Source organism: Oncorhynchus clarkii, chromosome 31 (genome assembly GCF_045791955.1).
Source record: "Oncorhynchus clarkii lewisi isolate Uvic-CL-2024 chromosome 31, UVic_Ocla_1.0, whole genome shotgun sequence".
Lineage (NCBI taxonomy): Eukaryota > Metazoa > Chordata > Actinopteri > Salmoniformes > Salmonidae > Oncorhynchus > Oncorhynchus clarkii.
The window spans coordinates 32,496,502-32,510,748 of NC_092177.1; the positions used below are offsets into that span (position 1 = coordinate 32,496,502).

At 42.6% G+C, this 14,247-nt stretch overlaps 1 protein-coding gene across 1 annotated transcript; it reads left to right on the top strand.

Annotated features, from left to right (window-relative positions):
- The first annotated feature begins 3,320 nt into the window (after positions 1-3,320).
- Positions 3,321-12,581, top strand: LOC139391031 (zinc finger protein 892-like). Its single transcript, XM_071138504.1, has 2 exons — positions 3,321-3,449; positions 9,678-12,581. The coding sequence occupies exons 1-2, from the start codon at positions 3,353-3,355 to the stop codon at positions 11,582-11,584; spliced, it is 2,004 nt and encodes a 667-aa protein (XP_070994605.1). The 5' UTR covers positions 3,321-3,352; the 3' UTR covers positions 11,585-12,581.
- Positions 12,582-14,247: the final 1,666 nt, after the last annotated feature.

A 14,247-nucleotide genomic window follows, 5' to 3' on the forward strand; every position in this document is an offset into this window, starting at 1 on the left:
TATTTTCATATTTACCGCTGTAGCAGTACAACATTGGAATTTAAACAAATTGGAGAATGGTTAAATTAAAGCCCCCCCAAAGTTGAACTTTTGTTGCATTAAGGGGAGCTCATGTCTCAATCGAATGGGCTGAGCCTTCCCTAACCCTAATTTGCACACTGCACTCATGTACCCCCCCAAACATGCACCAACCTTCATAGCCACCTACACAAAATCTGGCATGTACACATGCACTACAGAGGCAAACCCACACAGACACATTTCTACAAATGCAAACATATTGTACAAACACAAGGACAATCATATTCAAAAACAACCACGTGCACACCCCCACATACAAGGGACAGTGTGTGTGGACTCCCTGGTGGGTGTGTCTCTCCATGCTTAGAGTGAAAGGCGTGTCAGGCAAAGCCATGGCCTGAGGGGACTGTCCACTCACACAGAGACACTCTAAAAACGGACCTTGAGAGAGGGTAAACAGAGAAAAAGATACAGTATGCAGAGAGAGGGAGACAGAGAGATGGGGGGGGGGGGGGGGAGAAACATTAAGAGAGGTGGGAAAGAGAGAGATTATGGGAAGGAGAGAGAAAGAGGCAGAAAAACCAAGGGGAAGAGGACAAAAACAGACACGGAGTTGGTGAAAATAAAGAGGACTACTATGGTGGTTGATGATGGGCACAGACGTCAATTCAACGTCTATTCCACGTTAGTTCAACGTGATTTCATTGAAATTATGTGGAAACAACGTTGATTCAACCAGAATGTGCCGAGTGAGGAATGAGTGTTTCTGTTTTTGGATACCGGTCCATTTAAAATGCCAAAAACACGAGTGTGCATTAGTGGATGTATTGAATGACGTGCAGCCGTTATTCTAGTAAGATTAAATGAGAGAAAACAAGGAGAAAAAACAAGGAGAATCCTGTTTAGAATGACATAACTGTGATAACTCCAGTGGCGACCCCACATTGTTTTGGGCCGGTGTAGGCCGTTATTGTAAATAAGAATTTGTTCTTAACTGACTGGTTAAATAAAAAATATCAGTATGCATACAAACATGGTCTCTTTTTTGTTTTCTTGAGAAAGGCAGCTCTAAAAATGCAGGTGTTTCAGCCTAGCTCAAGTGCTTTCTGTGGTGGTGGGGAAAGCCAGCAGAAAATACGGAGCGTTGCGCCGTGATTGGCTCAGTGTTCTGTCACTCATGGGGACAATATGTCACAGTCAAGTCTAAGTGTAGAGCTCTAAAATTCTAGCCCCTTGGGTGCTGCCATAGAGTTACATTAGAAGTGCCCATCCAAGGTCATTGGCCACAGATAAAAGTACATCAAAAAACATTATATCTACAGTAGCTTTGATTGGACTGATGTCATCATCATACTTTCAAAATCGTAGCTAGCAGTCATCATCATGAATCAAGTCGACAATCTACTGGCAAATCCTTTTTAATCCTTGTCATATGAAGAGAAATAATGAAGAGAAATTATAGATAAAATGTGTCGATGCTCTTTTCCAAAATAATTTTCAAATAAATTCATTAAAAATCCTACAATGTGATTTTCTGGATTTTTTTCCCTCATTTTGTCTGTCATAGTTGAAATGTACCTATGATGAAAATTACAGGCCTCTCTCATCTTTTTAAGTGGGAGAACTTGCACAACTGGTGGCTGGCTAAATACTTTTTTGCCCCACTATATATTCCTTTATTTCCTATATTGTGAATGGGATGGGGATAATTGATGATGCAGATTGACAGGATCATAGACAGTCACAATAGAGAGAAATAGTAATGGCACCTTTTGTTGGCACTAACTTCGCCATGGCTCGTTGGCCAAAGCCTATGGGGGAAAGGAATTTGGAGGGGTTTTGGATAAACACCGAAAACAAGGTTTGTGGTAAACACAGGCTCAGGAGATCTTATACATTTTGTTTAATGAGATAATCGTCATCAGTTAATGACACTTTTTGTGAATTTTGAAGCATTTATGTCAAACAAAAAAGCACACTAGGGCTTCATCATTCATAAAGGTCATGTTAACTGACTGCTATTATCCCATAGAACAAAATGTTAACCTCAGATCTTATTTTCGGCATTTATCCCAAAACCCTATTCTTTCCCCATTAATTTCCCCCGTAGGAATAGCTGAGCGAACCAGAGGTAACTAATTTAGCTTTTTTTAGGACTACAAGCCGGCGAGCTCTATTCTAACTCTCTCGCTCTCTCTCTGCTTCAACACACACACACACACACACACACACACACACACACACACACACACACACACACACACACACACACACACACACACACACACACACACACACACACACACACACACACACACGCGCACACACACACACACGCACACTAAAACTTTGATAGGGCTTGTATGAAATTTACAAAGTTTATTAATATCACTGCTGCACATGCATTGAATACAAAAACATTTTATTCACAGGAATGATGGATAATGGTAAATAATTGATAAACAGGTTACTGTTCGGTGTGGCACAGATCATTTTCGACCAACCTTCATTTGTCAGTACTATCTTCTATCTTCGTTCTCGATTCGGCCAAACGTGTATCTACTACAATATCCATGTCCAGTTGCAGGTGGTGCGTTTGAGTTTAGAAATTAAGTAATCCAACAATGTGTACACCGCCATCTTGTCCATTTCTAACCTTTTCTCATTGAATGAGACCGGTGGGTCCACCCCAAAGAGTCGCATGTCATGATGACCTGTCTCGATCAGTGAGAGAAGATTTGAAAAAGACCACATGGTGGCGTCCACATTGTTGGATTACTCCATGGAGTAAAACATTTATTTATTTTAATAACAGAGCATTTTCTAAATTCAAAACGCACCACCTGCAACGAGATACGGACAGGAACCCTAAACCAATAAAAGTGTGTATCAATTGAATCTTTACATTTTTGGAAATTATTTATTTTTTGATATAAAATATACAGTAAATTGCATTGTGGGCTATGAAGGGGTGGGGTAAAAAGCCAGCAACAGTCTGTATGACAAAGTCCCCCTCCAAAACGAGTTAGTAGAGACCTGACTGAGTATCCCCTTCCCCCCTAACGTTTATTTCAGACTCGGAGTTCAGTTTTTTCTCTACAGTCCAATGTGTACAGTATTTCATTACAGTGAATTGCCCACAATTTAATGCAAAGTTCACTTAAATATGAACAAATATGAATCATTGTTAATGTTTTGTCAATTATTTTTCATATATCATGAATAAATACAGGTTATTGACACATTTCTATTTCGTGGGGGACTTTTATTTTGAAAAAAATGTCCTGCTTTCCTCACGTCTTGAAGCTAGCCTGGTAGCTAGTTGACAACAATGGGCGAGCAGGTTGAGTGGAAGTTTATGAAATTATACCTTACCGATATTGTAAACACTATTTCGAAAACATCTGCTACACGGAGATCGAAAAGGAGTAAGTGGCTTGCTAAAGTATCCATAAAATGTTAACGTTACAAGCTAGCTATTAGCTGGTTTATGTTTCATCAAATGCAGAATCATCAGGCAAGAAGGCAATGACTGTAAGTAGGGTTTAAAAGCTTACACTGAGCTAATTAAGCAGTAAGGCCGAGCGTGGGTGGTATATGGCCAATATACGACAGCGAAAGGGTTGTTCTTCCTCCAGACGCAACGCGGAGTGCCTGGACACAGCCCTTAACCGTGGTATATTGGCCATATACCACAAACCCCCGAGGTGCCTTATTGCTATTATAAACTGTTTACCAACGTAATTAGAGCTGTAAAAATACGTGTTTTGTCATACCAGTGGTATAAGGGCTAATATACCACTGGTGTCAGCCAATCAGCATTCAGGGCTCGAACCACCCAGTTTATAATACCTGATAGAACAGTACAGAGGCATAGGCTATATGGCTATTCCCTGCACACACACCTGGTCAACCTTAGGGAGTCCTAAGGCCTAAATTAAGTCATCATAACTTCATTGGGGATTCTTGTTAGGAACAGTTTGTGTTTAATAATCCTTGGAAAACCTAATGAGAAATACAACACGTTTAGTCCAAAGAAACTACATGTTGTATTTTATTCTACTCTACGCTGCAAAAGGACAGCGTAATGCTCTCTCCACCATGCAGTTTACACTCATATTAAATCATATCTTCAAGAACTATTATTCAAGATGTTTCTATCGACAGGTTTTATTCAACTCTGTAAATCCCGTATTGATAGAGATGTTCCAGAAATAATCTGGATTTTAGAAAACCAGGTACTAAGAGAAGTGTTTTTCAGTTTTGTTTTGGTGAAGACATTCGTGAGTTTACTAGCAATTCTAAATATTTGGGTCTTTTTATTGATTAACATATTACCTCTCTATACGGAACATCAGCCCTGGCCGACTCAGCAAGTAGAGCTCTTGGGGGAGTTATAGGAAAAAACAAAACCACTCAAGGATTTTGGTTATGCCACGTATTCCAAATTGTATTCCAAATTGTATTGCCTGTGTGTGTGTCCTGTGCTGGACTATTCATTTGGAGTGTGGGGTTCTAAGAGGTGTTTTAAAAATGAACATGTCCACAACAGAGCAGTACGTTACTTTTTAGGTGTCCACAAGTTTGCACCTATACTTGCAATAACTGGGGACATGGGCTGGGAACCCTGTGAGGTGAGATGGAAGGTGTGTATACTTTGGAATAGACTGTTGGATATGCCAACTGCCAGAATAGCTAGTCAAGTTTTTTTAGTGGGATCTATCCATAGGGGGAGCCTGGGAAACTGAAATGTCCGACCTTGTTCACAGTCAGACTTGAAAATCTGTACGAAAACCAAATTAAGGGAGACATAGATATGATTAAAAAAGAACTGTTGATGCAATATTGGAAAAAAGAATGGGTGGAGGAGATGAATCAAAAACCCAAATTGAGAACCTTTTGTTTGATTATGGGTGTATTCGTGAGTGAGAGATATATTATGTATAACCTACCTAAAAGCAAGAGATCGCTATGTGCACAGGGAAGATCAGGGATATTGCCTCTGCGTATTGAAACAGGTCAGATCAGGGATATTGCCTCTGCGTATTGAAACAGGTCAGATCAGGGATATTGCCTCTGCGTATTGAAACAGGTCAGATCAGGGATATTGCCTCTGCGTATTGAAACAGGTCAGATCAGGGATATTGCCTTTGCGTATTGAAACCGGTCAGATCAGGGATATTGCCTCTGCGTATTGAAACAGGTCAGATCAGGGTTATTGCCTCTGCGTATTGAAACAGGTCAGATCAGGGATATTGCCTCTGCGTATTGAAACAGGTCAGATCAGGAATATTGCCTCTGCGTATTGAAACAGGTCAGATCAGGGATATTGCCTCTGCGTATTGAAACAGGTCAGATCAGGGATATTGCCTCTGCGTATTGAAACAGGTCAGATCAGGGATATTGCCTCTGCGTATTGAAACAGGTCAGATCAGGGATATTGCCTCTGCGTATTGAAACAGGTCAGATCAGGGATATTGCCTCTGCGTATTGAAACAGGTCAGATCAGGGATATTGCCTCTGCGTATTGAAACCGGTCAGATCAGGGTTATTGCCTCTGCGTATTGAAACCGGTCAGATCAGGGATATTGCCTCTGCGTATTGAAACAGGTCAGATCAGGAATATTGCCTCTGCGTATTGAAACAGGTCAGATCAGGGATATTGCCTCTGCGTATTGAAACAGGTCAGATCAGGGATATTGCCTCTGCGTATTGAAACAGGTCAGATCAGGGATATTGCCTCTGCGTATTGAAACCGGTCAGATTAGGGTTATTGCCTCTGCATATTGAAACCGGTCGGTATCGTGGTGAAATGGAAGAGGAAACACTGTAACTATTTTGACCTGGAAGAAATAGAGAATGAAACTCATTGTGTCCTCTATTGCCATTTCTACCACCATATACACTTGCTCTTATTCCAGGAAGCACACCAGATATATCCTGGCATTATGTGGCTGAGCGATGAGGAAAAATTGAAATGTTTTTGTTGTTGTTGTCCGTTGTGTATTTTTGTTTGTTGAGAATATTTAGATGAAGCCTGGAATAAAAGAAAAAGGGCTACCTGTAATTAAATGATACAAATATGTATCTTCAATGTGGTTAATGGCATGTGTGTATATAGATTGTGTGTAGGTTTGTCTCCCATATGAATATTGTCTTTGTGCCAGACTGGGTTCAAGTGACTTCTGTTTCTTTTGTTTTCTGTATTTATGTATATGTTATGTGTGTGTGTGTTTGTATGTATGTGTGTATATATACAGTGTTATGTACAGTTGAAGTCAGAGTTTACCTGATATATTAACACAGTTTTTCACAATTTCTGACATTTAATCCTCATAACAATTCTCTGTTTTAGGCCAGTTAAGAATGTGAAATGTCAGAATAATAGTTGAGAGAACGATTTATTTCAGCTTTTATTTCTTTCATGACATTCCCAGTGGGTCAGAAGTTTACATACACTCAATTAGTATTTGGTAGCATTGCCTTTAAATTGTTTAACTTGGGTCAAACGTTTTGGGTAGCCTTCCACAAGCTTCCCACAATATGTTGGGTGAATTTTGTCCCATTCCTCTTGACAGAGCTGGTGTAACTGAGTCAGGTGTGTAGGCCTCCTTGCTCGCACATGTTTTTTCAGTTCTGCCCACAAATCTTCTATAGGATTGAGGTCAGGGCTTTGTGATGGCCACTCCAATACATTGACTTTGTTGTCCTTAAGCCATTTTGCAACAACTTTGGAAGTATGCTTGGGGTCATTGTCCATTTGGAAGACCCATTTGCAACCAAGCTTTAACTTCCTGACTGATGTCTTGAGATGTTGCTTCAATATATCCACATAATTTCCCTCCCTCATGATGCCATCACTTTTGTGAAGTACACCAGTCCCTCCTGCTGCAAAACACCCCCACAACATGATGCTTCTACCCCCACAACATGATGCTGCTACCCCCGTGCTTCACGGTTGGGATGGTGTTCTTTGGCTTGCAAGCTTTCCCCTTTTTCCTCCAAACATAACGATGGTCAGTTCTATTTTTGTTTCATCAGACCAGAGGACATTTCTCCAAAAAGTACGATCTTTGTCCCCATGTGCAGTTGCAAACTGTAGTCTGGCTTTTTTTATTAAGGTTTTGGAGCAGTGGTTTCTTCCTTGCTGAGCGGCCTTTAAGGTTATGTCGATATAGGACTCATTTTACTGTGGATATAGATACTTTTGTACCTGTTTCCTCCAGCATCTTCACAAGGTCCTTTGCTGTTTTTCTGGGATTGATTTGCACTTGTCACACCAAAGTACGTTCATCTCTAGGAGCGGAACGCGTCTCCTTCCTGAGCGGTATGATGGCTACGTGGTCCAGACTTGTGTAGGTCTACAATTTTTTTTTCTGAGGACTTGGCTGATTTTCTCACGATGTCAAGCAAAGAGGCACTGAGTTTGAAGGTAGACCTTGAAAAACATCCACAGGTACACCTCCAATTGACGCAAATTATGTCAATTATCCTATCAGAAACTACTAAAGCCATGACATAATTTTCTGGAATTTTCCAAGCTGTTTAAAGGCACAGACAACTTAGTGTACGTAAACTTCTGACCCACTGGAATTGTGAATTATAAGTGAAATAATCTGTCTGTAAACAATTGTTGGAAAAATGACTTGTGTCATGCACAAAGTAGATGTCCTAACCGACTTGCCAAAACTATAGTTTGTTAACAAGAAATGTGTGGAGTGGTTGAAAAACAAGTTTTAATGACTCCAACCTAAGTGTATGTAAACTTCTGACTTCAACAGTATATGTACAGTGGGGAGAATATACACTGCCGATTTTGCAGGTTTTCCTACTTACAAAGCATGTAGAGGTCTAATTTTTATCATAGGTCCACTTCAACTGTGAGAGACAGAATCTAAAACAAAAATCCATAAATTCACATAGTATGATTTTTAAGTAATTTGCATTTTATTGCATGACAAGTATTTGATACATCAGAAAAGCAGAACTTAATATTTGGTACAGAAACCTTTGTTTGCAATTACAGAGATCATACATTTCCTGTAGTTCTTGACCAGGTTTGCACACACTGTAGCAGGGATTTTGGCCCACTCCTCCATACAGGCCTTCTCCAGATCCTTCAGGTTTCGGGGCTGTCGCTGGGCAATACGGACTTTCAGCTCCCTTCAAAGATTTTCTATTGGGTTCAGGTCTGGAGACTGGCTAGGCCACTTCAGGACCTTGAGATGCTTCTTACCGAGCCACTCCTTAGTTACCCTGGCTGTGAATATGGGGTCGTTGTCATGCTGGAAGACCCAGCCACTACCCATCTTCAATGCTCTTACTGAGGGAAGGAGGTTGTTGGCCAAGATCTCGCGATACATGGCCCCATCCATCCTCCCCTCAGTACGGTGCAGTCGTCCTGTCCCCTTTGCAGAAAAGCATCCCCAAAGAATGATGTTTCCACCTCCATCGGTTCACGGTTGGGATGTTCTTGGGGTTGTATTCATCCTTATTCTTCCTCCAAACACAGCGAGTGGAGTTTAGACCAAAAGCTCTATTTTTGTCTCATCAGACCACATGACCTTCTTCCATTCCTCCTTTGGATCATCTAGATGGTCATTGGCAAACTTCAGACGGGCCTGGACATGCGCTGGCTTGAGCAGGGGGACCTTGCGTGCGCTGCAGGATTTTAATCCATGACGGCCTCATGATCATTGATGCCCCACGAGGTGAGATCTTTCATGGAGCCCCAGACCGAGGGTGATTGACCGTCATCTTGAACTTCTTCCATTTTCGAATAATTGCGCCAACAGTTGTTGCCTTCTCACCAAGCTGCTTGCCTATTGTCCTGTAGCCCATCCCAGCCTTGTGCAGGTCTACAATTTTATCCCTGATGCCTTTACACAGCTCTCTGGTCTTGGCCATTGTGGAGAGGTTGGAGTCTGTTTGATTGAGTGTGTGGACAGGTGTCTTTTATACAGGTAATGAGTTCAAACAGGTGCAGTTAATACAGGTAATGAATGAGTGGAGAACAGGAGGGCTTCTTAAAGAAAAACGAACAAGTCTGTCAGTGCCGGAATTCTTACTGGTTGGTAGGTGATCAAATACTTATGTCATGCAATAAAATGCAAATTAATTACTTAAAAATCATACAATGTGATTTTCTGGATTTTTGTTTTCGATTCCATCTCTCACAGTTGAAGTGTACCTATGATAAAACATTACAGACCTCTACATGCTTTGTAAGTAGGAAAACCTGCAAAATCAGCAGTGTATCAAATACTTGTTCTCCCCACTGTGTGTGTGTGTGTATATATATATATATATATATATACATATATATATATATATATATATATATATTACTGCTCTTAGGGATGTAATTTACTATTTTGTATAGATTTTTACCTTACATTTTCTTTATATAAATGTTTTATTTTTTACTCTTTATGCAATGCACATTGCAGAGAACACCGGAAGAAGAATGATCATTTAATTACCATAATGTTTGTTTGTGTCAATTAATCCCATAAGGGATGGGTTGACATTTGGAGATATTACACATGAAAATAAAATGTAATTCCTTCATTCATGTTGTTTTTTTTAGAACTTTGGAATTATAAAAATAAAGTAAAAAAAAAAACAATCTAAAACCACCCCTCTGTTTCCCACAGAACCGGTTGCCTATCATGAAGAACAACAGCCGGAGGTGGCTACTCCTCAAAGCTCCGAGAGGCAGCTGAGAACTCCTCAGAGAAACTCCCGGAGGCAAAGTCCCAGGACGCGTTCTAGTGTTCTAAAAGAACAAGAGAGGGGCTTTTCTCCCGTGTCTGGTTCTGGGGAGGAGAGCGACAAGGAGGCCTCCCCACCGAAAAGGAGGAACGGAATAAGCAGCTCCAAAAACACAAGAACAAAGTCTCCATCAAAGGATTGTGGTGACTGTTCCGGGGCCGAGCCTGGTGAACAGCTAGAGGAGAGCACAAAAAGAAAATGTAAATATAGCAACTCAAAAAAGAAAAGGACCAATATTCGCTGCAACGAGAAAGATGATGACAATTTGTCAGATGAACAAACCGTGGTGGCTTCCCCCAGAGAAAGGAGGAGGCAATGTAGTGACTTCAATGTATTTGAAGCGGAGACTGAAAAATATAATACGGTGTTTGAGCCTGAGGTGGAGGATGTTGTGGAGGAGGAGACTGAAGTGGCCTCTGCTTCTAAGAGGAGGAAGCAGCGCAGCCCCCCCAAAAAAACTACGCCTCGTGGAGAGGACAAAGCTGAAAGTGATCATTATGAATTGGGAGAACAGGCTGAAGAAACTCCCCCTAGAAAAAAACGTAGCCAGTCTAAAAAGGTAAGAACCAGGACTCCCTCTGAAGACGTGGTGGAAGTTGAAAGTGCCCACTTCAAGACGGAAGAACACGCTGAAGACACGACCCTCAGAAAAAGACAGAGGAGGTCTAAGAAATCTAAAAAGAAGAGATCCAAGAGTCCTCCTAAGAAGGCCAGCGACACAGAGAGTGATGGTGAATCAGGCAAACATGTTTCCAAGACCTGGCCTAAGGACTTCCATGAAGAAGAGTGTGACCAAGGCTCCCAGACTGAGTCTAAAGACTTAAGTGAAGAGGAGTGGCACTGTTCTGACCATTCAGAGAAGGAGACTGAACATGAGGTGTTACCTGCAAAGAGAAAGGGAAGACCCAAGAGCAAGAAGACAATGAAGTCAGATTCTGAAAACGTCACCGTTAAAAAGAAAGGCAAAAAGCAAGGTGCCATGGGTTTGAAGGCACCAAGAATAAGATTCACACCACCCGTAGAGAAAAGGATAAGGGTGAAAACACTTCATATTTGCAGTTTCTGTGAAAAGGTCCTGCCAAACAGGGCTGCGCTGAGTAGGCACCTTCAGCGTCACACAGGGGAGAAGCCTTACCACTGTGAAGAGTGTGGCAAAGACTACGGCAGCAAAACCACCCTGAAGATTCACAACATGCAGGTTCACCACAAGGGGACCAAGGACTTCATATGCAATGAGTGTGACCAACAGTTTACCCACCTCACATACCTCAAACGCCACATGTACTCCCACACGGACAAGGAAAAGAGGCCACACCTGTGCAATGTGTGCGGGAAGCATTTTATCCAGAAGTCCCACCTGGACCGCCACAAGATGATTCACACCGGAGAGAAACCATTCAGCTGCGAACACTGCGCCATGGCCTTCAATCGGCCGGAGTACCTGCGGATGCATCTGAAGCTGCACGTGTCGGGTAGTGAGGGGCCAGATCTGCCAGAGCAAGAGAAGACAAAGTGCACGGAGTGCAACAAGAGTTTTGTCAACCCTAAGTACCTCAACATCCACATGAGAATGCACACTGGGGAGAGGCCATACAAGTGTGAGCACTGTGCTAAGAGCTTCACCCAGACCAGTATTCTCAACGCACACCGACGTACGCACACGGGAGAAAAGCCACACAAGTGTAAGTCGTGCGGCAGCTGCTTCACCCGTCGCAAGTACCTGGATGATCACATAGGCAGAAAGCATGGGTCTTTACAGCAAATGAAGGAACAGGAGGATGAGCAATGACAACACTGGGTGTTGTGTGGTAATGTAATGTTACGGTGGGGTCTGGAATTTTTGGATGCCTTGAGAAAGATGAGCAAAAAAAGACTGTACGAAATACATTTATGCAACATTTTTGTATTTATTTTAGGGATGGATCCCGATTTACATAATGGTTACCTGGAGGAAAATGGGGCAGAGTCATGCTTTTAAAATTTCTTTTTTAAAATTTCAGTCCAGAGGATTTTTAGTGCTGGGGAGATTTTTCTGTTATTTGTAATTGATGAAATGTCTGTATTTCTCAGTGTTTTAGAATGAGTTGCTTGTAAGTCTATATATCGGTGTGTCCGATGCTGCCTCTCATCTCTGATTCTCTGCTGAGTGAGCAATATCAAGTGTTCCTGTAGGCTATTTAGTGTGGTCTCAATCAAATGATGCATAGACTATAGGCTGTGAAGTGCATGCTGGGAGAAGCACAGAGCAAAGTTCTATTTCTAAGACAGCTGCTGGGATGGTGTAAATACAACTAGACTGCATTACACACTGCAGTGGATATTCCAACCCTGAGTCCCGGCCTGCTCTGCTCTTATGGCTGTGTTGTTTAGGCCTATGGTAGCAGTTCAAGGGGGGAGTCATGGTTGAAGGGGGGGGGGGAGAGCCTGTGACATGGCTTCTACTTTTGGACGTTAACAAGGCGACACTTCATTTTAACTCCTCCCTCCACATTTACTGGATTGGTTGAACAGTTCAGAAGGGAACTTCCCCCGACAATTTTTTTTATTTTCTTCTCAAGACCAGTATGTAGGGGATCTTGTTTCAGGTGCTACATTAGGTTAGGCCAGAGCCAGCCTACATGAAGACGTGATCAACTTTGATACTCTGGCTACAGTTGTTAGAGACCACCCGATCGCTGACTCATTTGTTTTGCGCCACGCCCCTCATTTTGAAGTCCCTCAAATGACTTCTAGGATGTTAGTTTCAGACTTAATGTATGTAGCGATTGATAGAGCAAAGGAAATACATTATTGGTGAGTCATCAGGTAACGTATACTGCATTATATGCGTAATACAATGTGAAGTAATCCCTTTTACAATAAATACAGTACATTCCCAATACAAATGTAATGGTCTCTTCAATGTTGTTGACTTCCATGCTTAAGGCATAGGTGCTCTAACTCTTTTTTTAAAAATATATATATATAATATATATATATACCCGAAACTCCGGTATATTATCAGTGTGGTGCTGATGGTACTGTGCAACACTTGCTTTCTCATACAAAATCGCCAGTGAACCCAATAAAGGTTATTGCTGTTATGTGATTAGTTGATTTAATGCTTTAAAACACCCTCATCATGACATGGTTTGTTCACAGGTGAAGTAAAGGCCTTCTGGAAACAGGCTGTTTCCCCCAGTTAAACCAGTAGGTGGTAGACCTGTACAGCCTTTCCTGACAAATGATCTCTCAGACTCTCGAAGAGAGGCGTTTTGAATTATTTTTGAATTTGAGACATTGGGGACCCAGGGTGGAACATGTGGTCAGTTCAGTATGAGACATTGGGGACCCAGGGTGGAACATGTGGTCAGTTCAGTATGAGACATTGGGGACCCAGGGTGGAACATGTGGTCAGTTCAGTATGAGACATTGGGGACCCAGGGTGGAACATGTGGTCAGTTCAGTATGAGACATTGGGGACCCAGGGTGGAACATGTGGTCAGTTCAGTATGAGACATTGGGGACCCAGGGTGGAACATGTGGTCAGTTCAGTATGAGACATTGGGGACCCAGGGTGGAACATGTGGTCAGTTCAGTATGAGACATTGGGGACCCAGGGTGGAACATGTGGTCAGTTCAGTATGAGACATTGGGGACCCAGGGTGGAACATGTGGTCAGTTCAGTATGAGACATTGGGGACCCAGGGTGGAACATGTGGTCAGTTCAGTATGAGACATTGGGGACCCAGGGTGGAACATGTGGTCAGTTCAGTATGAGACATTGGGGACCCAGGGTGGAACATGTGGTCAGTTCAGTATGAGACATTGGGGACCCAGGGTGGAACATGTGGTCAGTTCAGTATGAGACATTGGGGACCCAGGGTGGAACATGTGGTCAGTTCAGTATGAGACATTGGGGACCCAGGGTGGAACATGTGGTCAGTTCAGTATGAGACATTGGGGACCCAGGGTGGAACATGTGGTCAGTTCAGTATGAGACATTGGGGACCCAGGGTGGAACATGTGGTCAGTTCAGTATGAGACATTGGGGACCCAGGGTGGAACATGTGGTCAGTTCAGTATGAGACATTGGGGACCCAGGGTGGAACATGTGGTCAGTTCAGTATGAGACATTGGGGACCCAGGGTGGAACATGTGGTCAGTTCAGTATGAGACATTGGGGACCCAGGGTGGAACATGTGGTCAGTTCAGTATGAGACATTGGGGACCCAGGGTGGAACATGTGGTCAGTTCAGTATGAGACATTGGGGACCCAGGGTGGAACATGTGGTCAGTTCAGTATGAGACATTGGGGACCCAGGGTGGAACATGTGGTCAGTTCAGTATGAGACATTGGGGACCCAGGGTGGAACATGTGGTCAGTTCAGTATGAGACATTGGGGACCCAGGGTGGAACATGTGGTCAGTTCAGTATGAGACATTGGGGACCCAGGGTGGAACATGTGGTCA